The 23,799-nt window shown below is 57.5% G+C and overlaps 1 protein-coding gene across 1 annotated transcript in view; it reads left to right on the forward strand.

Annotated features, from left to right (window-relative positions):
- The first annotated feature begins 6,925 nt into the window (after positions 1–6,925).
- The window catches only part of ZFPM1 (zinc finger protein, FOG family member 1), an 18,948-nt gene continuing 2,074 nt past the window's right edge, over positions 6,926–23,799 (forward strand). The window contains exons 1-8 of the mRNA XM_010001107.1: positions 6,926–7,043; positions 8,832–8,921; positions 19,024–19,157; positions 21,457–21,559; positions 22,213–22,425; positions 22,551–22,775; positions 23,210–23,305; positions 23,430–23,579. Of these exons, the coding sequence (XP_009999409.1) occupies positions 6,926–7,043; positions 8,832–8,921; positions 19,024–19,157; positions 21,457–21,559; positions 22,213–22,425; positions 22,551–22,775; positions 23,210–23,305; positions 23,430–23,579 (1,129 nt within the window). The remainder of the gene's footprint in view (positions 7,044–8,831; positions 8,922–19,023; positions 19,158–21,456; positions 21,560–22,212; positions 22,426–22,550; positions 22,776–23,209; positions 23,306–23,429; positions 23,580–23,799) is intronic.

Here is a 23,799-nt window from a genome sequence, read left to right on the forward strand (position 1 = left end):
TGCCCCATTCCAGTTGGGCTGCTCTCTTTATTTTTTTTTTAGAGGAACTGTGATAAAAAGCAGTGATAAAGCCAGGACTGTTTTGTGTAGGAGTCGGTATCTGCGTTATCTATCTCCCTTTTTCACTCTCCGAGCAGCTCTGTTGTTTTTTACTCTTATCTCACTCCACCAAAATGCCAAGAACAGGAAAAAAAAAATTTAAAAAAAGGCAGCACAGGCACCAGGGTTTGCACGGAGGGAAACTCAGCGTCGGCAGGGCTGGGCATGAACGGCCACGCTGCTTGGAGCTGGAGGAAGAGGAGGGTTGAGGGTGCTGGTCCAGCAAAGGTTGTGAGGGAGAGGGCCATAGCAGTAGGGTTTTGGGGGACTGTCCCCATGGCCCAGTGACCTTCACCTGCCAGGCTTGGTGCTGGCAGCACACGCTGCTCCTTGCAGATGGGCCACCCAACCATGCAGGACCCTCTTGGGGTCCTTTTCTGCTCCTGGAGGCCCTGCTTGGTTCTGCAGTGCTGGAGACCCCAAAGTGGTTCAGGATGGCAGTGGGAGCTGGCACTGGGCACAGTGGGGGAGCTGGGCACAGCAGGTACAACCCAGCCAGAGCGTCTTTGGAGGTGGGTCTGGTGGCCTTCTGGGCCCCATCCACCATCATCCACGTCCCCATCCTTCCATCCTTCACCTTGCCTGGTTGAATCATGGACCAAACATCTTGGGGTTGAGGTTTAAATCAGTCCCTGCTCCCTTCCCTGGAGCTTTTGGCAGCAGGATGAACCCAGCGAGACCTGAAACCACTTCCCACAGGGAGGGGGATGGCTCTGTTGTGGCATCTCCAGGGTAATTTGTTGCTAGATTAGCAAAGAGCTTGACCTCTGGCCTCACCATCACCTGGTACTGATGGGCAGCATCCCCCCTGCTCCCAGCCATTCCCAACCAGAAAGTCTTTGTTCTGGGTGGGAAAAATGTGCCAGAACTGAGCATTTTTTCACCCAGAGAAGCTCCCTTTAGCCAGCAGTGGGCACAGGGAGCAGTGGTGACAATGAGCTTTGCATACCTGTGCCACCATGGATGTTGGGGACACCTTGCACGCCTGTGCACATTTGGAGCTTGATCTTCATGACTGGAGTTTCTCTCTGTATTTCTGAGGTACCCAGCTGTGCCTGGCTGCCCAAATCCTGCCCAGGTCTACATGGGGTTGATCATAATCACCTTCCCTGGAGGGCTTTAAAAGATGTGTAGATGTGGTGCTTAGGAGCATGGTTTCAGCACTGGACTTGCTAGGGTTAGGTTATGGCTGGACTTGATGATCTTAAAGGTCTTTTCCAACCTGAATGATTCTGTTATCTCAAGCTGCTCTTGTACAGGGACTGGGATGGAGGACATCCTGAGGACCCCCACTAAGGACCTGTCCGTCTCTGCTGGCTGCAGAGAGCCCCCTCAGCTGCCTCAGTTTCCCTCCCATGCCTTGAACATGCCTTCCCTCTCCAAGGGGCAGGCAGGAGGGTGTTAAGCATCCCACCCCCTTCCCACTGAGCAATCTGCTCCCATCCATCTGACACGTCAGGGTCGGGCCTGCCTCTGCTAAACCCTTCCCTCTCTTAAAATAAAATCTATCAGGGCGTTATCGACCCCATCTGAAACGTAAAGTCACTTCATTGTCATTGTCCCTGTATTTCTTCCTCCTTATTTCCCCCTTCCAGCAGCCCTGGGGTTGCTCCGAGGCGGGTTCTCGCTCGCTATTAGTGTTAGTAATCGTGGCCCCCGAGGTGACCCAATCTGCTGTAATCTATCAGGGGTTTATCGGGCCCATCTGCGCGCCGGGGCTGGCGGGGCCGGGCGATGGCGCCGCGCTCGCCCGCTGATAAAGTTACAGAGTTCAGGCGGTTGATGAATGTTCAGTAACTGCACCCTGAGCCGATAGGATACGGACTTGGCAGGGCCGGCAGCTCCGGCTGAAACCAATCTCTCCCCTATCAGCAGAGCTGCTTTTTCTCAGGCTCTGCTTCACTCTGGCTCCTTTCTTTTTTCCCCCACTGGGGCTGGGGGCTCCCCTGGGGCTGGGAGGGATGTCCGGGGTGGGAACGTGAGCATCTCCCCCCCAATCAGCAGCTGCAGCATCCCCCTGTGAGCCCTCGTAGCATCATCATCTCCCCCCTGCCCCCAAGCAATCACAGCATCCCCCATCTCCCTGTATCTTTCATTCCCCTCCTGGATAAATTAGGCCTAAATACATTATAAATGTAATAATAAATTATTATAAATACCCCACCCCACGAGCACTTGTAGCATTTATCCCCCCGTGAGCAATCACTACATCCCCTATCACCTCCCTTCCCCCCATATCCTTCATTCCCCTCCTAGATAAATTAGGCCTAAGTACTTTATAAATTTAATAATAAATTATATAAATACCCCCCATGAGCAGCCTCAGTGTCCCCCCATTAACAATCACTGCATTCCCCACAGCTTCCCTTCCCCCACTATCCTGTATTGCCCTCCTAGATAAATTAAGCCTAAATACATTATAAATGTAATTATAACTTATTATAAATGCCCCCCATGAGCAAATGCAATATCCCCCCATCAGCAATCACAGCACCACCCACCACCCCTCTTCCCCCACTATCCTTCATTCCCCTCCTGCATAAACTAGGCCTAAATATTTCATAAACTTAATCATGAATTATTATAAATACCCACCACCACCTTCATTCCCCCATTGTCCTTCATTCCCCTCCTGGATAATTTAGGCCTAAATAGTTCATAAATTTAAAGTATTATAAGTATTCCCCACCACCACAAACCATTGTAGCATCCCACCCCCATCATTCCCTCATTATCCTTCATTGCCCTCTTAGATAAATTAGACATAATTTAATAATAAATTGTGATAAATCCATTATAAATCCCCCCCCCTCCAGCTTCCCAAACTTTTATTTCATTTGTTTCTCTTGCCCTTTTAACACAGGGCACCACAAGAAGGGTCAGGACAAGTTTTTATCTGGGGGGCAGGGGGGGTGATGGAGAAGAGCCCCAAATGGGAGATAGGTACCCCTGGGCCTGGCCCCAGCTGCTATCAGCTTGGTGCACAGGGCTGATATTTAATGTGCTGATATCTGGGGAGGGGGAAACCTGGCACTGGGATGGGCTGATAGTGGAGAGGGTTGATTTGTGCTCAAAATGTCTGTTTTTCTCCAAAAATGGGGATCCCTGGGGGGGTGGGGAGGTTTGGCTGCTGCCGCCATCCCCGGGAACCCAGGGACAGTGGCAGTGGGCAAACCTCCCCTCCCCCCAGGGACCCCCAAGGGGAAGGAAAAAAATAACCAATTGGATAACGTGACCTTTGAGGACTTGGCCACATTTCCCAAAACCTTATTTGCCCTCAGCCACAGCTCTTGGCATCCCCCATCCCTAGGGAATGGGCTCGGGGGCACCCGAGGGCGTCAGTAAAAGTGAACTTTAATATGTACAGCAGGGAGAAATTGGGTGAGAAGAAGGTGGGCTGGTGTCCCATCAGATACCGGTCTGGGGTTGTTTTGGTTGGTTGTTGGTTGTTTTTTTTTGGATTTGCAACCCAGGTTGTTCTCTGGGCGTTGCTTGCTGCAGGGCTGAGACGGCACAACCCTGCTACGAGACCCTGGGGAATCCCCGGGCTATGCCCAACCCCACTGAATCACTGGAGATGGTTTGGAAACTGGTTGTAAGGAAGGATCAGGATTATGACCCACTCCCGCTCTGGGATACCAGGTTCCTGCAGCCCTCTGCTCATGGCTGCAAAATGTTTTTAGGGAAAAAAAGGAGATTTAGGGGCAGTGGTGATGCCTGGGCTGGATTTCCTTGTGTTTCTGTCACAATGTGATGGAGGAGCATCATGGGAGTGCTGGTGGCATTTATTGGAGGAGGAGGAGGATGGTAATAATAATTATTATTATTATTACTACTTTTATGGTCTTTTTTAATCAGAAGACAGATTCAGGCCCAGCACAGGGATAAGGAGGAGCTGGAAGGGTGGAGAAAGGAGCCTGCCTTGTGGTCTTGCTGAGCCCAAAGGAGCTTGGGATGTCCCCTGGGTCCCCTTAGCGCTGGGGAGTGACACCCCAGAGCCAAGTACCCCAGGGACTTGCTGCATCCCACCCTTTTGGGGTGCCAGGAGCTGAGCCTGGATCATGCAGCTGCCCAGCTCCCACATCCCTCCCTTGAGCTCACCACCTGCCCAGCCCTTGGATTCCTAAAAATAATGACATCTTCAGAGTTGGATGCGAGCAGCCAACACCCAGGCAGGGAAGGCAGGCTGTCCCCAGCCTGCACGTGTGTGCAGTGCAGGACCTGCTTCCCACCACAGAGACTCCTCCTCTTCTTCCTCCTCCTCTCTCTGGAGCTGGTGGGAAAGTCTGGGGCTGTTGCTATTTTCTATCTGTTATCGGGGCCTCTTATCACTTTGCTCTTGTCTCTGTGCCGGCTTTGGAGCGTCCAGGGTCTTGCTCTTGGCAGCCACCAGAACTCCCCCCTCCTTTCTCATTTTGCATATTCTTTCCCCCCCCACCACCCCTTTTGTTTCTTTTACCATCTAAGTGCAAATCATCAAGCACAGGTTTATTGTTCTTGTGCCAGGAGAACTGGAATTTGAGGAAAATGATTAAATCATCACCTGGGTAACGATGGGTTTTCCTACAGCTGGAAAAGCCCTGGGAACGCCCACCCTCATGCCCACCTGGAGTCACATCCCTGGCCTGCACATGGGTGACATGGGCGTGTTGCTTCCTGCTGCTTTTTGCAATCACTCTAATTTTATATATATATTTTTTTTAAAAAAAAAAAGGGGGGGAAAGGAAGAAATCCTTCCTTGTTATCAAGAAAAAGGGGAGGGAGAAGAGTTAATCGTCGAAGTGTCTTGGAAGGGAGCAGTTTTTGGCTCTTCCCCTCTCTGTAAAGCCAGCCTCAGTAATTCAGTTTTAAAGCATGAAAAAAGGGAGTTGATGAAATTCCACTATCAGCACTGAACCAATATGCAAAATATCTTGCTGAAAATCAAATAGCTATTATGTTTTCATTTCCATTTCAGCGTATTTGCTTAATGAAGAATAGACAGATCAGGCAAGCCGAGGGAGGCTGTGTGTGGTGATAACTGTGCAGGGCTTCCAGCAATCCTGGAGAAGTGACGCTCTGCTCCCTGCTCCATCCTCCCTCTCTTGCCTTTTTTTTTTTTTCCCTCCTTTAAAAAAAAATAAAATAAATAAATGTAAGCCATCCAGTGGTTGATTTAACCCCTGCGGCTGCAACTGCCAGGGCCAGAGCATCCCCTGGGGCTGGGCAGGTGCTGGGAATGGGATGCTGCAGTGGGGCAGGTGGGGTGCTGGGGTTCATCCAGGGACCACGCTGCTGGGATGCTGCACTGGGGCAGGCTAGGTGCTGGGATGCATCCAGGGACCACGCTGCTGGGATGCTGCACTGGGGCAGGCGGGGTGCTGGGATGCATCCAGGGACCACATCTTCATAGGTGCTCAGTGATGCTGCACTGCCCAAACCCCAGCTTTCATAGGATTGTGTTTATATGGAGCATCCCCGTCTCCCTCCTGGCCAGGGCTTAGCGTTTTGGGATAGGACGCAGGTGATCTGGGCACCCCTGGGTGGGTGCCACGTGCTGGGCTGGCCCCATCCCTCCCTCCCCAGCTTCCCTCCATCCTTTCCCAGCGCCCGTTTATCCATCCCCAGCCCGCCTTTCCCGGCCACCCCTCCATCCTTTCCCAGTCCCATCCCTCCCTCCCCAGCCCGGTCCCTCCCTCCCCGGCCGGGCTGAAGGTGCCCAGCCCCGGAGCAGCCGAGACTCGGGTCCCGGCCCCCCCTCCATCCTTTCCCAGTCCCATCCCTCCCTCCCCAGCCCGGTCCCTCCCTCCCCGGCCGGGCTGAAGGTGCCCAGCCCCGGAGCAGCCGAGACTCGGGTTAACTTTATCAGAAGCCCGAGAGCCGCGAAGGCGTGAAAGAAGAAATTAGCCTAACAATGTTTCATTTACAGCGAGAGAAACGATTTGTTAGCTGGCGATTGTTTCTGAATATTATCAGAGCCTTTTTAATTGTGCTGGAACTGAAATTAGCAGAATTAGAATAAATTGCCTTCCCTTCTCCGGCAGCCTCTTTATTCACGCTCATTGTTGTCTGCTTTGTATAGATTATGGGCTCTTTGTTCTCCTGCTGTAAATATACATGCCTGGAGTCAGGGAGAGCAGCTGAGGTCTGCAGAGGGTTTGTCACCAGGCTGTCCCCTGCCCCTGCTGGAAGGGGACACCGGGCAGCAGCTTCGTGCACCACGAGCCGCGTGTGCTGCTCTTCAGTTCTGCCTTGGTGTCCACAGGGATGCTGCGTTGCCATGGAAATGGCAGTGGGGGCTGGCGGGGCTGTTTGGGGTGTCCCCCATGTACACACCCTTTGCTCCCTCCTTCCCCACTCCCTTGTTACCACTGCAGCATCCCCTGTTGTCCGGGGCTGCCTTCTGGGTCCCTTGTCACACAAGGGGTGCTGGGGACCACAGGGGATGGTTCCTGGGGTCCCTCAGAGCAGGTGTTGGCGATGGGGGGGGTTAGGTGGAAAGCGTGGCCTTGCCATGCTGTCTGTGGCATGTGGCAACCCCACTCTCTCTTCAGGCAAACGTGGGGATGTCACCGTGATGTCTGCAGGGGACCTGGGGGATACCAGGCTCTGTGTCCCTCCCAGCCCCTTGGTGAGGGGACGAGGGACCCCTCGGGAGATGCTGGGGAGGGGGTTTCCCTTCCTTTGGCATGCAGAGTTCAGCAGCTGGGTCACGGAAAGGGCCCTTTACCAGACCCTAGAACATCTACATCCTACATTTCCCACCTGGGAAAACCCACTGGAGTTATTTCACACACACACACCCCCCAACCACGCCTTCCATGTTCCGGCAGGTTCCCTGGCAGCGATGGAGGAAGGTGAGGACACCCCGATGGGGGAGAAGAGCCCCTCGGAGAGGGACGGGGGCGGCTCGGACCACGAGGGCTCTGCTGAGCACAGCACCTCCAGCCCCCCCGGCAGCGAAGGTGAGCCTGGCCGTGGTGGTGGGGCTGCCCACAGTGTGTGTGTCCCCCATGGGGATGGGCTGTGCCACCAGAGCAACCCTGGTGATGGTGATGCAGGAGGGTAATTAGCTAACGAAGCATCCCGCCCCCCTGGGGGTGGGTTGCTGGTTAAGTGAGGCACCCAGTATCCCTGGGATGCTCCATCCCTCTGGCTGGCAGCGAGGATGCTGCTGGCATAGGGGAGCTTGGTGCAGATCTCAGCTCTACCAGGGACTGTGGGGTTCTGGAGAGGGCCACAAGCTGGGCTGCTGGAAACCAGAGGTGGTTTGCTCTCTGCCATGGCTGCTAACGAGCATCAGCTGCTAACGAGCATTGCTACCCTGTGTCTGTTTCACTGCCTTTCACCTGCCCCAGCACTGAGCTTTGGCTAGAGGGATGTGGGGGCTCTAGGTGACTCCTCTGGGGTGCAAAGTGACTCCTTGGGCAGCCAAGTGACTCCCCAGGATGCAGAGTGACTCCTTGGGGTGCCGAGTGACTCCTCGAGGGGCAAAGCAGCAAGGCCAGGGATGGGGATGGGGGGACACAGCCAGGGCTGCCGGTTTCCTGCGGGTGCCGCCTGCCTGCCGCCGCCCCACCCCAGAGGTGGCTGCGTTTCAGGGCCGGGCTGAAACCCGTCCCCAGATATCCTTTAAGTTCCTTCCTGTGGAGGTGGGGGAAAATCCTAATCAGTTAATGTTTGCAGTGCCCTGCGAGATAACCATGGCAGGGCAAGGCTGCGCCGGCTCACAGGGAACCCGCTGCCTTCCCCTGCCTGCAACCAGGGAGCAAAGTGTGTGTGTTTGTGTGTGTCCCCCAAAAAAACCCACCCAAACCAGGGGTAGCCAAGCCTGGAAAGCTGTGGGGGGAAGGGGATCCCTGCCAGCTCCCTGGTAGCTGGGGGCTCAGCAGCAAACTTTGCTCAGCAGCAGGGAGAAGTGAGCGGGGCGTTATCTGATGGGGGGAGCCGGGAGCCTGGGCGCGGAGCTGCACCTGGCACTGGCCTGCCTCTATAAAGAGGTGATAGCAGAGATAAGGCCCAGCAGCAATAACGGCCACTAAAGCTTTCAGCGCGATGGATAAAAATCGATATGCCAGGCACTTTGATTTATAGCCAAAAATAATAGGACTTTTATACCCGGTGATTGATTTATTTGATGTTAATCATCCCGCTTATCACCTGTATTAATAATCTGCAAGGCGGGTGACGTCACCCCTGGGTGCCCGATCGATGGGCTCCGCGCTGGTGATCTGCCCGCGACGCCAAGGCAAACATGTACTTTGGGCACTAATCTTCCACACTGTCATATGCAGATAGGGCCTTATCAGCTGCATCTCCAGCAGCAGTTAATGGGGAAAATAATTGTTATCAAGTTGCTATGAATACGCCACAAATAGAGCTGTGACGGGAGCTGGGCAGGGCCGGACCAGGCCATGTGGGGCCCGCGGTGGGATGGGAGAGTTGTCCCCTCCCACCCACTCCCTGGGGGGTTTGGGGGCTGGGTGCCCACCTGGAGGTGGTTTAGGAAATCCCTAGAAGGGGGTTGGCTCTCCTTATGGGTGATCTTGCGAGGTGCAGGCGATTGCTGGGCAATAAGGGAGTTGGCACAAGGGGTTCCAGGAGAACAAGCCCCCCCCATGCACATCCTTGAGGGTGAAGCCACGTGCATCCCAGCCCCAGGGTGTCACCGGTCTGGTTGTCCCGACCCCTGTGGGATGCCAGCTTAGAAATCCCTTGTGTATGAGCTTCTGCCTTTCCCTCTCCTCCTGCAGAGTCCAGAGATGCCCCAGAGAGTCCAAAGGAGCTGGAGAAGCTGGATCCTGGAGAAAACCCACAGGAGCCAGATGCCTGGAATGGGCCAGGTGAGTCCTCAGTGTGCAGCCGCTCTGTCCTTCTTGGCTGGGAACATGGGTGGGACCAGTGTGAGGAGGACTGGGAACACTGGGGACTGGGCAGGTTGCAAACACTGACACTTCGCTGCAAGAGCAGGTATGAGATGATGGTTGTGGTCCCATCATGTCCTGTGAGCCACTGTTGAGAGAGGGGTTCCAGGAGAACAAGCCCCCCCCATGCACATCCTTGAGGGTGAAGCCACGTGCATCCCAGCCCCAGGGTGTCACCGGTCTGGTTGTCCCGACCCCTGTGGGATGCCAGCTTAGAAATCCCTTGTGTATGAGCTTCTGCCTTTCCCTCTCCTCCTGCAGAGTCCAGAGATGCCCCAGAGAGTCCAAAGGAGCTGGAGAAGCTGGATCCTGGAGAAAACCCACAGGAGCCAGATGCCTGGAATGGGCCAGGTGAGTCCTCAGTGTGCAGCCGCTCTGTCCTTCTTGGCTGGGAACATGGGTGGGACCAGTGTGAGGAGGACTGGGAACACTGGGGACTGGGCAGGTTGCAAACACTGACACTTCGCTGCAAGAGCAGGTATGAGATGATGGTTGTGGTCCCATCATGTCCTGTGAGCCACTGTTGAGAGCCCAGACAATGCTCAGGGAGCAGCAGGGGTGCCGGTAGCACAGCTGGATCGTGTTCCTGGGCACAGGGAGGGTTCAAACCCGTCCTGCGTGGCCAGGGCACTGTGCAAACATCCTGGCAACCACAAGAGCGAGACTCAAAGCAGTTTAGTGATGGTTATCAGAAACCCCAAGGAGCAAATGCAGCTATCTCCCTCTTGGCATCTCCGCGCCGAGGCCGCTGGCACGTGGGCAGCCCGGCGGGGCTGTGTGGGTACCCCGTGCCCTATCACCCCCTATCTGCAAACCGACCCGCGATGGGGCTGCCCTTGGGGTTCCTCCACAAAGATTGGGTTTGTGGGTGCGTGGCCACTGGGGATGGCACCCGGCAGGGGGACGGGGATGGGAGCAGAGGGAGCCGAGACCCATCCAACATGGCCTTGAACACTTTCAGGGATGGGGCAGCCACAGCTTCTCTGGGCAGCCTGGGCCAGGGTCTCACCACCCTCACACTAATAAATTTCCTCCTAATGTCTATCCTAAGTCTACCCCCTTCCAGTTTAAAGCCATTCCCTCCCTCATCCTATCAGTCCATGCCCTTGTAAAATGTCCATCCTCAGCTTTCCTGTAGCCCTATCAGATGATGGGAAGGAGTGACCCCCAGTGCTGGACACCAATTGCCTTTCAGTGATGGATAGGGTCCTGGTGTGCCCCCAGGGCCACCAGCCTGGGGGATTGGAGCAGCTCTGGGAACTGCTGGCTGCCAGCACATGTGCTCCTGCAGCTGCCGAAATCCCCAGGAGCCAGCGAGGAGCCCTGGCCCCGCTCCCTCTTCCCGCCCCATCCGAAGGGAAGCGCTCGCCTGTCCCGCTGATATCCCGGCCTTTCCTGCGTGCCGGGCAGGAAGGAGCTGCGAGGCCACCCCCGGATCCTCCTTATCTGCTCCCCGGCCCTTTGCCCCCAGCACCGCCGCGCTCCCCGCTCCTCCGCTGCCATCCCAGTGAAGGGCAGGAAGGGGCTGTTCTGCCCATCCCATAGATGTCCCCACTCCCTGGGGGTTCCAACACCCCATCTTCCACCAAACCCAATGGCTACAGCCCACGAAGCCTCCTCACTGCCCATGCCCTCCCCTTCCCCCCTTCCCTCTCCGGAGCGGGTTATTTGCATTCTTTATGTAAAAGAGATTTTATTATCGCCTTCTCCCAGCCCATCTCTATTCTGGTAATTGGAGTGGTATTAATTTCTGTGTGGCTGGGAGTTGATGGCGGTCCGGCGATGCTGCAGCGATAGGATGTTCCCTTCGCACCAACCGCCGCGATAGCCCGTCTATCAGGCGCTCTGCAGGCTCGGCACTTATCAGGGATGGAGCTGGCGAAAAGGGAAACTCTGAGCAGCCTGAATTTTCTTTTTTTATCTGGCAGGATCCGCCGCGTGTCAGCAGTGGCAGCCGCAAGGATGCGGCGAGGCCGGGGGTGGAGGGGCAGGGAAGCTGCCCCGGGTGTCTCTGTTCGTGCATGTGGGGGTCTCGCTGTCCCCTGGTCTGTTTCTGGGGGGCTCCTGGGTCACCCCTGCCGTGGCTTTGTCTTTAGGGTTTCTGAAGGGCAACAGGGATGGGGAAGGGTCTGGAGCACAAGTCTGGTGAGGGGTGGCTGAGGGAACTGGGGATGTTCAGCCTGGAGGAAAGGAGGCTGAGGGGAGACCTTCTCACTCTCTACAGCTCCCTGAGAGGAGGTTGGAGCGAGGAGGGGTCTGTCTCTTCTCCCAAGGAACCAGCCATAGGACAAGAGGAAATGGTGTCAAGTTGTGCCAAGGGAGGTTTTGGTTGGATATTGGGAATAATTTATCCCCTGAAAGGGCTGTCGGGCCCTGGCCCAGGCTGCCCAGGGCAGTGGTGGAGTCCCCATCCCTGGAAGGATTTCAGAGCCATGTAGATGTGGTGCTGAGGGACATGGGTTAATGGTGGCCTTGGCAGTGCTGGGTTGATGGTTGAATTTGATGGTCTTAAAGGTCTTTTCCAACCAAAAGGATTTTGTGACTCAGTGTTTCTAGGGGGCTGGTGTCCTGGCTTGGCAGCGTGGGGACACAGAGTGCCGGGACCTCGCCGGCGGGTTCCTTGGCCCTGCGTGCTGGTGAGGGAGAAGGAGGGGGTTTTTTGCTTTATCTTTGAAATGACCTTGTTCACTGGAGGGGGCTGCTGCTTGCCTGGCTGATAGGCAAATCCCTGGGAGCTGGAGGCTGTAATCCATGACTCAGGAATCCTTACAGACGAGCAGGGGGGCTGGGACACCCCAACTCGGTTCTGCTTCCTGTGACAGAGTGTGGCTGTACTTCATGCCTGCTCATGCCAGCCTCTGCTGCCTGTGGCAGGGCTGGAGAGGAGATGCCATCCTCTCCAAATTCCCCTTGACCTTCCACACAGCCCCTCTGACATGCCCCAGGTTTCCATCTTTCCCGCTTGTTTGTGTTTGCTCTGGAGTGAGGCTGGTGACAGAGACTTTCAGGAGCACCAGGAGCCCTCCCTTCCCTCCTCATCACTGCCCAACCAACCTCTCCAATTTTCCCAGAGGGATAAGGTGAAAAGCTCCCAAGAAATTTCTCGGATGTGGTGTTGGGACAGGCAAAGAGGGAAGCTGAACCCATCTGAGGGACAAGGCTGCCCAACTGCATCACAAGGCACTGGAGAATCCCCACTGGGAGGCTGCAGCCCTCAGGAAGCCCAGCTGGCACTTGCCTTTCTGCAAAGTGGGATGAAGCTTTTTGCTTTTGCCCCTGCAGGGCCACCAATAGGGAAGGGATAGAGCAGATGGGGCCAAACCCAGGGTGGCTTTTGCCCTGTGCCCCCAGGGATGTCCCACCACCCTCCCCAGAACAGCAGCAGGGGTTCCTCACCCCCTTTCCTATATCAGCCTCACTCTTTGGGCCTCCACCAGCATTCCCACCTTGCTGAGCCCCAGGCTCCCACTGCCAGCTTCTCTCTTCAGGGTTTATTGATTGCTCTGGGTTAATTATGTCGTGCGGCACAGGCACTGAGCCCCATCCCCACCACTAGCCCTGCGTGCAGCGTTTTGAGGTGGCACAGAACAACTTCACTTCATTCTCATTTTTTTTTCCGACGCATCTAATTAAACCAGCAAACTTTCTAGTTTTTCCTTCCCCCCCAGCTCTTCCCCCCCTATCTACTCCGTGACTCCTGCTTGAATAATCTCCTGCTGCCCGGGGTTTGTCTGGAAACCTCAAGGTTGATTATCGGGGCGAGCAGGGCACGGCGCGGAGCGCTGGCTGGGCCGGGTGGCCGGCACCGCATCTGCCCCGCCGCTCCCCCTTCCCCTCCGCCCTGGTATGTGTGGGTGGGAAAAATAATTCCAACTATTTCTCTTTTTTTTAATTTATTATCGCTGGGAGCCGGGCTGAGCGGCAGATTGTGTGTTAAAGAAGTTGGGGTTTGGGAGCAGCAGCCCCCACCAAGTCAGAGGGTCCCGCAGGGATCTGAACCCCAACCCCCTCCTGTCTGGCTTGTGTCTGGCAAAGCAGTGGGATGTTTGGCATCAGGATGGGGATGGTCCCAGGATGACAGTAGGACCTGTCTTGGATTGGGGACATTGGAGGGGGGTTTTCCCTGCTGGGGTCTGTACCTGCATGTCCCTGTCCTTGGTTCAGCCTCTCTCTGAGGACACAGCAGAGTGGACAGGTGTGCAGGACAGCTTGGGCACGCTGCTGGGGTGAAGGGATGGCTGGACTGGTTTGGGAACATTGATGGGGTGAAGGGATGCTCGAACCAGTTGGAGGTGTTGTTGAGTGGAAAGATGATCAGACCAGTCTGGGGACTCTGCAGAGTGGAGGGATGATCAGGAGAGTTTGGGGACACTTCTGGGGTAGGTGGCACTCACCTTTCCCACAACCTGGCAGGGACACCCTCACGACGAGCAGCACCAGGGGTTGTTGAGATGTGCAGGCAGCATCACCCCCCTGTGTCACCATCCTCCCTTTCCTTGGGAAATCCCTTGGGAAGAAGAATGTCTTTTGTCCTGGGGGTGAGAGCCCCATGAGCGATGCTGCCTGGCAGGGGTGTCTGGCAGCTGTCAGTCACTGCTGCTCTGCCCTGGGCTGCAGCTGAGGACCAGCCAGTTTGGGGCTTGGTGTGATGTCACTTTCCCACCCCCCTTCTCCATCTGGGTACTGCCCCCCTCAGGGGTGCTCCCCCCACTCCCCATGTGGTCCCTTCCCCTTTCCGGAGGGGATATCTGCCCTCTACATCACTCTAGGGGCCCCTTCCTCCCCCCCACCCCAGCTTCCTGCCCCCCCAGTGCACCCCTGCCCACTGCCTGGCACCAGCCTGGGCAGAGCTGGGGGGTCATAGCAGCCCCAAGAGCAGGGACAGTGCAGGGACAGAGAGTCCCCAGCACAGAGGTGCAGCCACCCTGGCAATCCAAGGGGAACTGGACTCTTTTCCTTCTTCCCAACCCCCCCTCCAAGTGCTTTCTGATGTTATTCCCAGTGTTTATTCCTGTCCCCATCCCCATGAGCGCAGCTCCCATGTATTTCCTGGAACAGGGACCCCCTTGGGACAGGAACCCCCACGGGGATGGGGACCACATCCTGGCAGGACCCAGCAACACCCAGAATGCAAACGTCCCGGGGAGGCTTATCGGGATGCATCCTGCTGGGGCCGGGCACCCCAGCTTCCCCAGGGCGATCCCAGATGACGCGTGGCACAGGCAGTGCCCGCCCTGCTGCCCCTGCCTGCCAGCTGTGCACCACAGCTGGCAAGCAGGGGGTGTGGGCTGCCTGGCCCTTTTGGGGTGCAGCACCTCCTGGGTGCCATCCCCCTCACCCATCACCCACTGCCTGGCCCCCCCCCGGGCACCAGGAGGTGCCCGCTCTGCTCTCCAGGGTAGGTCACAGCTCCTCCATTAACCAGGGGCAGGGTTCAGCCCGATAAAGATTTGCTTTTGTACTCTGTTCTAAAAGGAAAAAAAATAATCAATATTATTGATATCACAAGCGATAAAGGCAGAAAGCTCCCCTTAACTGCCCCCTCCCCCACCCCAGGGCAGGGATTGCCCCCCAAACCTGTAGGGAGAAGAAAGCAGCAGCCCAGCTCTGCTGTGACCACCCCTGCTTTGGGCTGTGGCAGCTCAGCCAGAGCAGCCCCAGGCTGAGCCCGGGCAGGCGCAGCCCAGCAAGGCTGGAATCTAAACCCTCCTCGCTCCTTTGTCATCCCCAAGGCTGCCCTGATTACTCGAGCACTCGGGACGGCAAAGCTGGGATAATCTCCTTAGCCCCTTTGGAGAGATTTCCCTTTGTGAGCCGAGGTGAAGAGTGGAGATGCTGCGTGTTTGCAGCTTAAGACTCTTCCCAATCGGCTCCCTCCATCTTATCAGAGCGGTGCCATCACATCATTGCGCTAGTTGAGTTGTCAGGATTTATTCCTTCCGCTGCGCGCTCGCCGCTTCTAAAAACAGCAGCCAGGGCCTGTGGCAGGGCTGGGCCAGGGCTTCTCCAGCTCCTCTTTCCCCAGTTGGGAGTGGGAGAGCCATGGGAGGCTGGGGACCCATGGATGGATGGATGGATGGATTGGTGGATGGTGGATCCATCCATCCATCCATCCATCCATCCATCCATCCATCCATCCATCCATCCCTCTTCCCTCTCTCCCCCTTGAATATTCCTGTGCCATCCTGCATGTGTTGGGATAGGAGCAGGGACAACCAGTTCATCCCCATTCCCCCAGGCTCATGCTGGGGCTGTTCCCAGCATTGTGGGCCCCCCCAGATCTGGCTGCTGTATTAATAGGAGCAGCTTGGCTGGTGCTGGGACACATTCCCGTGACACCCCGATAGCAGTGTTTATCCTGATTGGGAGAGCCATGGGAGGCTGGGGACCCATGGATGGATGGATGGATGGATTGGTGGATGGTCCATCCATCCATCCATCCATCCATCCATCCATCCATCCATCCCTCTTCCCTCTCTCCCCCTTGAATATTCCTGTGCCATCCTGCATGTGTTGGGATAGGAGCAGGGACAACCAGTTCATCCCCATTCCCCCAGGCTCATGCTGGGGCTGTTCCCAGCATTGTGGGCCCCCCCAGATCTGGCTGCTGTATTAATAGGAGCAGCTTGGCTGGTGCTGGGACACATTCCCGTGACACCCCGATAGCAGTGTTTATCCTGATAGTGTCCAAGCAGCTGCAAACACTCTGGGACCTCTGAGCCTGGATCCCTGCTGAGGGGCAGAGCTGGTTCCTTTGGATTTGATCATAGTTGTCCAGTTGAGGTGAGGAGATGCAGGGATGGGATGGGATGGAAGGGTTTTCCTGGGCCTGGATGGGCACCCTTTGCCCTTCCCTCCTACTCGCTCCTTCAGGGAAAGCAAATTTTAGTGTATGGATGTGACTGCAGTTCCAGAGCATCTGGGAACAAGGCCAGATGGGCACAGGAGCTGGTCTGGCTCGTTGCAGCTCCCAGTGGAGCATCCTCACCTGGACATGCTATGTATTTCCCTGTGCTGTAGGAAGATGCAGCCTGGAGGTGCAAAACCCTTGCAGGTTTCACCCCTCCCTTTGTGCCCCTCTGGTCCCTGGGGGCTCAGGTGCCAGCCTTGCCTTCTCAGCCACCGATCGATTGCCCGGTGCGTGGCCGTGCTGTGGTGATTGATCTTTGCTCCCCAGCTCAGCTCAGCCCTACTTCTTTGAAATCTCTCGATGGGAAGATAAGCTGAGACGCAGCGTCGGGTGAGCAGGTGCTGTCACCAGGGGGCAGGGAGCAGCCCCAGCACCCCACGGTTTGGCACAGGAGGGGGACTGTGCTGTGCTGAATAGGTGCACCCAGCTCAGCAGGGGCTTTTCCCCCTCCTGGTTTGCTCTCTGACGCTGTTCATCGTGACCCAAAGCAAACAGCCACGTCCCTGCCCAATTTGGTTAATGATCTGGGAGATAAACCCTCCTGTGATAACGGTGGCACCACCCGGCCGGGAGCGATGGCCAGGTGAGATACCAGGGTGGTGTTCACCTGCTGGGGGAATCCCTCAGGGACCTGCACCCACAGACTTTGCCCCTCTCTTGAGGGGCACCCAGGGTCCTTCACAGGCTGGCACCAGCTGTTCCCAACCTCCCCAGGGTGCAGGCAGGGCAATGAGGCTGAATCCAGCACCATCAGAGCAGAGGGATGGGGACTGCAGGGTTGTCCCCACCTGGGGACACAGCCCAATCACTTTGGGCTTTGCTCCCAAGAGCGGACAACGTCACAAGGGAGCACCTCCCAGGCTGCTCCATCCTGGCTCAGCACCATTTCCCCCGTGCCAAGGGAGAAGGGCAGGGATGGTTAGTTGGGAAATCACCTTTTTTCCTCCTCTTGTTTTGTCTTTTTATTTTTTTGCACCATCACAGTGGGCACAGCCAGGTACCACGGGGGCTCCAGCAGCTGCACCCATCCAAGTGGAAAACCACTCAGCACCACTGCCTGGGGTTCACTACCAGCCTGTTTTTGGGGTGACACTGGTGGATTGGGCCACCAGCTGGGGCAGTGGCCATCGGGCCCTGGCGGGGGGTGGGGAAAAGGGGGGCCAGCTCCAGCAGCACTATTTTTGTCCCCCTGTCTGGAACGGTTTTCTCTTTATCAGCCCCTGCGTGTTTTCTCTGCTGGGGATTGATACACAGAAGATGAAGTGCTCTGACATGGGAAGTGTCAGGCGAACGCTCTTATCTTGGAGACATGGTCTCCTGACCCAAACGCTGCTGATTACCAGTGAGACGGGGGGAAGGGGGGCCAAAAAGGGGGGGGCACTGAGGAGGAGAGGTGGCAGTTGGGCTCCGTTCCCCGAAAGCTGCCAGGCTGTGCAGGGTGGCAAAGCCTGAGGCGAGCCACCACTCTTGGGGCTCTCCTGGAGGTCTGAGGGTTTGCTGTTCCCTCCCTGGGGCTGGAGGGGTGAGGACCAGTGGCCTGGGGAGCACCATGCAGGGAGCCTGACACCCCAGCAGCACCTCAGGAGGCAGCCAGAGCTGGGTGTTGGAAACATGGAGCACCATGCAAGGGGTCTTGACTGCTCCACTCAGTGCCAATGGCCTCATCCTGCTGGGAGCTCTGCTCCCTGCCTCTCCCCCAGGTCCTTACTGGGAAGAACCAGCCAGGCAAGGGGCTGCTGCTGCCCCTTCTTGGCATCAGGTTTGCGCCAGGGAATAAATCCCATCAGCTCCTCAAAGGCTTCAGCCCACCCTCTGCCCTCCTCCCTCTATGGAGATGGATCTGATGGTTGCACGAGCAGAGAGATGCAGGGTGGGCACAGCTGGCACCCTGCTTGCTCCCAAAACCAATTCACTGGGATGAAATCCCAGCTGGAAACAGAGCTGGAATCCCCAGCACCTGGGGTGGTTTTTGTGAGCGTGCCAGCACCAAGGGCTCCCAGGTGGAAGGCACCCAGGTGCTGTGGAGGTGGCAAGGGGGGAGTAAGCAGCCCTGCCTGCACCCCGGGGGGCTGCAGCATGGGGGGAGAGGGTGGCATGAGCACGGGAACCAGCCTGGTGACCCCAAAGACCTTGGGGACCTTCAAAGCCTTTGCTGAAGGTGGGTTTTGTGGTATGGCATCAGCTGCTGCCTTGGGGGTGTGCTCAGAGCTGTGTCCCTGGTGGCACAGAGCATCCTCAGTGCAGAGGGGACCTGCAGGTGACAGTGGGACCTGGGTGATCACAGGTGCCACCAACCCATGATTCCAGTCATTCACCTTAACTCACCCCAGCACCAAGAGGATCCAGGTGTCAGCCTGGCTAATAAACACATCAGATTTCAATCTCTGCAGCCATGGGATCTCTTTATCCTCCCTGCACTTCCAGCTCTGACAGCAATTTTGCCTTCCTAAGTGCTCAGCCTACTCCCCACCCATGGGACCTGGGCACCAGCCACGTCCCAAAGGACAGAGCTCTGGGCACGTGGCTTTAGAGAGGCTTTTTGTGGTGTCAGGGTAGTGGGGAGGGAATCCAGAGCACCCCAGGGTGCTGGGAGCTCCCCCAGACACAGCGGATGCCCTGGGATCCTGCCCTGCTGGTGGTCCAGTGGCTTGCTGAAGGATTTAAGGATCGTTGTGTTTTTGGGGGTGCAGGGTCCAGCCCCTTCCAGCCAGCACACATCCATCTGTGTATTGGTTACCTGCCATCTTATCTGTGCTCCGAAAGACAAAGGCACAGTTAAAACATTTTCGAGCAGCCTTCATAGCGTATTAACGTGTTATCTAACCCATTAAACCAGAGGCTTATCAGATAATCAAAGCCATTAAGCCCTGAAGCTGCTGCAACTTTGGGTGTGGGGATGGGAAATGCTCCTTCCTCTCCATCCTGGAGCCTGGACCCCCCGGGCTGTGCCTGTACCCCCTCGTGAGCAGGTGGATCCTTCCAGGGACATGCAGCACCCACCAGCAGTTCTGTGCTCCATGTGTGGATGCCCCCATCCCCAGGGACCTGGGGCTGAGGGGGGGGTCTGGCTGGGGGGGGCATGGTGCTGATGCTGTGCCTGTCTCCCCACAGATGAGCTGGATCTGGTCGTGCAGGAGGGGGAGAGGCGGGTGCAGACCTGCAGGAGCCTCCCCGAGGGTTTCTCCTGGGGACCCTTCCAGGGCAGCATCCACAGCGAGCCAGCATCGCCGGGACACGGGGAGATGGTAAGGAGCTCTGCAGGGGCTGCCAGGACAGCAGTGGGGAAAGTCCCAAGGAGTTGTTTAGGGAAGAGAGTCGGGTTTTGGAGGGGTTTTCCCTGCTTGAGCTCTCAGTCCTCTGGGAATCACCCAGTTTGGATGCCCAGGAGGTTTCCCTGCCGTGTGCTGCTTGAGCTCAGAGCAGGGGCATGAGATGCTGGCTGCCCCCTCCCTGCCCCTCCTTGGCATGGCTTCTGGGTGGCACGTGTGTCCTCTCAGAGCAGATGAGGTTTGGCTTTCCCACCCCAAATTTGCTCTCAGGGGACTGTGGGTGTGCCTGGAAGGCAGCAGGGCTCTGCAGCCTGAGGGGAGGGGGCAGGAGAGGGGTAATGGGGGGCACCGGGAGCTGTCGGTAGCAGGAGCACAGGGGAGCACTGGGATGGGAGCAGTGTGCACATGGAGTGTGTGTGTGTGTGCACATGGAGTGTGTGTGTGTGTGCACATGGAGTGTGTATGTGTGTGTGTGCACAGGATGTTGTAGGCACTGGGTCTTTCCCCCTGCATCCCCCCCAGAGCCACATACAGGCAGCTCCACCCCAGGAGGGTGTTCCAGGCTGGAGAATCCTGCCCAGGCTCCATCCCCAACACTTCCTCCTCTCTCCTTCAATCTCTTTTTTTTTTTTTTTCTTTTTTTTTGAGCCCAGGCCCGTTTATCTTTGCCGAATTAAATCCTTGATTAACCCTTATCTGCCCAGTTTGGCTCCCTATCTCCCGGTTGGCGCCGTGTGTCCAGACACCCGGTACAGGATGATTGATTTCTTAAAGATATGCGCAGCTTTTTTCTGATACTTCATTTATTGTCTAAATATTTTTGCTCCCATTTCAGCAGCTCCCTTATCGAGCCCGGCTGATGATTCCCAGCCCTGCTCTCCTTTGCCATTTGCCTCCCTCCCTATCTCTGCTCGGGGAAGTGAGGAAGGAATCGCTGCCCCATCCCTGATATGGGATGTCGCCCTCGGGTCCCTTAGTCTTTGTTGCTGGCGGCAGGGAGGGGTGCAGGGGGTCTCCCCCAAATCCTGGCTGGCTCCACTCTCCATCTCCATGCGAGAGATTATCCCATTCTGGGGCTGTACTGGGGACTGGAGACACTGGGTGGCTTTAATGCCTTTGTGGTGTGAAGCATCGTGTGTGCCCATCACTGCATGGAGGGAGGAGGAGAAGAAGGAGGATGCCTCTCTGTCCCCTATGGGTCTCCCCCAAAACTGGTCTTTCTTGGGAGGGTGTCCATACCCTCCAGCAGCACCAGCCCGGGGGTGTGAAGGGACAGAGCCCCCCCGTGCCAGCTCATCCCTGGCTGTCCCCTGCTCTATCCCTGCCCTGTGTGCCCCCCCAGCAGTGATCCCCCCAGGCAGGGCGCAGGGCCGCCCCCGCCAGCGCTGTCCCGGCGGATGCGGAGCAGATTGGGTTTCCGATGGTTATCGGGACGGTGCAGAACGGAGACACTGACCTCTTTGTTTCAGGGAGAACAAGGAAAGGGCTCGCCACAGGGGCTGGGGCCACCAAGGGGAGCTGGGGCACGCACCTAGGGGTGACAAGAACACCCTGGGGTGCTGCGGGGTGCCTGGACACTACAGGAACCTCCCTCCATTATAGGGGTACCTGCAGATCCCTGCATGGAGCAAAACCTGCAAGAGCTCTGCAGGAACTGTCCCCTCCCTCCCCACCTTGGCGTGGGACATGAAGAGGCCACCACAGTCCCCAAGGGAGCTCAGACCCTGTACCCCAGCAGCGCCTGTCCCCCACATGACATGGGGGGGGGGGGCTGTGCACACATGGGTGCGAGTGCAGAGGTGGGCTGTGCACACACGTGTGAGAGTGCAGAGGTGGGCTGTGCACACACGAGTGCGAGTGCAGAGGTGGGCTGTGCACACATGTGAGAGTCCAGAGGTGGGCTGTGCACACATGTGAGTGCAGAGGTGGGCTGTGCACACACGGGTGCGAGTGCCCGCACACGCGTGGGGCTTGTGGCGCTGCAGCTCCGGGCAGTGATGGGGCCTCAAGCGGCCGCGCCCATCAGCCTGACTTGGAGGGTTTAGAAATATCGGGACGAATAATTAGATTTCATATCGTTACCGCGGCAGCCATCAGAGGATCAGGCAGATTAATTTCCACACACCCCCACCCCTTTCTGCTCATTAATATTCATTAAAGACGCGGGAAGGCAGAGGTGGGTGCAGGCTGAGCAGGGACCACTGTGACCCCCCCCCCTGCTGTCCCCAACCCACTGTGGGGTGTGGTGCTCACCCCCCTCTCCCACCCTCAACAGGGCCCCCCCGTGACGCTGGTGCTGGGGGACGAGAGCTGCTGGCTTTCCCGGCTGCCCCTCGTGCCCACGGAGCCAGATGCCAACACTGTCATCTACAGGAAGGGTGAGTACTGGTGACACGCGTCCCCATGCCAGAGGGGTCCTGTGGGGACAGCCATGATGGGAGGGATGGGTCCCTGTGCCATGGCTGTGCCCTCTCCCCAGCCAGCACCCATGTCCCCCCACATCTCCAGGACCTGCCACTGGCTGTCCCTGGGGCTTGTCCCCCATCCCAGCTCCCTCCCCCAGCTGTCTAGCTACAGGGGTACATGAGGAGAGTCCCAACGTGATGTGACTGGCCTGAATGTTGGCACAAGCATGAGGGCACAGCAGGAGCAAGGCTGAGTGCAGGCACTGGGACAAGCAGTAGTGCATGTGTTGGTGCAAGGCTCGGTGCAAGCATCACTGCACCCGCTGGTGCACACACTGGTGCAAGCGTTATCGTGCTCAAGGGGCAAGGCTCGGTGAAGCGTTCCTGCGAGCTGGAATGCGAGGAGCAGGAGCATGAGCAGGAGCAGGCAGAGCCGGGCCGGGCTGAGGCACAGGCAGACATCGCCATCTCCAGGCAGTCCAGGGCTCAGCCGTGGCCGGGTGGAAGCCAGAGGTCAAAGGCAGAGGGGACAAGGGCAGTGGGGAAAGCACCGAGGGGAACAGGAGGCTCAGAGCCGTGCAGCAAGATGGGGATGTGGGGGGTCCCTGCTGACTGTTGTCCCCCAGACCAAGCCCTGTGGTGCCGGACAACGCGCGCCCTGCGGGAGGATGAACCCGTCTGCGCCTTCGTGATGGCAGAGCCACCCGCTGTCCCCAACCACCATGGGGTGAAAGCAGAGCCCGAGGACTCCCCGTACCCAGCTGCACTGCACTCCGACATCCAGCTGCTCCCACAGCAAGCCGGCATGGCCGCCATCCTGGCCACTGCCGTGGTCAACAGTGAGTCCCCAGGGACATGGTGGGGGGGGACATGCTGCAGCCCATGGGGCCAGCACCACACGGTGGGGTCCCCAGCTCATCACACCAGTGATGTGTGTTCCTTCCTTGTCCCTTCCTCTCCACAGAGGATGTCTTCCCCTGCAAGGACTGCGGGATCTGGTACCGGAGCGAGCGCAACCTGCAAGCCCACCTGATGTACTACTGTGCCAGCCGGCAGAGCGCCGGCTCACCCGCCCTGGAGGAGAAGCCCAAGGAGACCTACCCCAACGAGCGTGTCTGCCCCTTCCCCCAGTGCAAGAAGAGCTGCCCCAGTGCCAGCTCCCTGGAGATCCACATGCGGAGCCACAGTGGTATGGCAGGGGGGCTGCTGCCTGGGGACACCGAGCCACATGCAAACACCCGAGGAGCTGGTGGCGTGGAGGGACAGGGAGGCTGAGGGAGGGCAGCACCAGTTAGATGAGGTTCCAGGGAAGCTGTGGCTGCCCCATCCGTGGAAGTTTTCAAGGCCACATTGAATGGGGCTTGGAGTAACCTGGTCTAGTGGAAGGTGTCCCTGCCCATGCAACCTTCCAACCCCAAACAGTCTGTGATTCTATGATTCTCCCCCAGTTCAGTTACTGTTTTGGGGCTGCTTATGTGTAGGTCTTCCCATCTGAGCTCTGTAAAGAAAAAGGGAGTACCCTGCTTCTTGCAGCCGGCACCCTCCTGTCTGGCATGGTGTCCTGGCAGTCCCTGTCCTCCTTCCCCCTGTGCTGAGGTGCCTGCCTGTCCATCTGTCCTGCAGGAGAGCGGCCGTTTGTCTGCCTGATCTGCCTGTCAGCCTTCACCACAAAAGCCAACTGCGAGCGTCACCTCAAAGTGCACACGGACACCCTGAATGGTGAGTGAGCACTCCCTGGTGTCCCCATGGGGACAACCCTGTTCCCTCCAGCACCTCCTGGGGATGAGGACCCACTCCCCAAGGGCTGTCCTGCCCACTCAGCCCTATGCCGTGTTCCCTGCAGGCGTCTGCCACAGCTGTGGCTTCATCTCCACCACGAGGGACATCCTCTACAGCCACCTGGTCACCAACCATATGATCTGCCAGCCAGGCTCCAAGGGAGAGGTGTACTCACCAGGGCCAGCTCTGCCCACCACCAAACCCCTCGCCACTGGTGGGTACCGTGCAGCCAGGAGGGGGGATGCCTGCCAGTGTTCCTTGCAGAGCCTGGCATTGCCACCAAGGGCTGTGGCCTCAAAGGGCTCTGGCCATGGGGAGGGACGTGAGGGATGGAGTGAGCATCCCCGAGCCAGGGATGTGGGGTGACACCGGTTCCTCTGTCCCCCCACCCAGGGCTGAGCCAGACGAACAACACCGCGGCCCTGCGGAAGTGC

This window comes from Chaetura pelagica, unplaced genomic scaffold, assembly GCF_000747805.2.
Source record: "Chaetura pelagica isolate M959 unplaced genomic scaffold, ChaPel_1.0 scaffold227, whole genome shotgun sequence".
NCBI classification, from domain to species: domain Eukaryota; kingdom Metazoa; phylum Chordata; class Aves; order Apodiformes; family Apodidae; genus Chaetura; species Chaetura pelagica.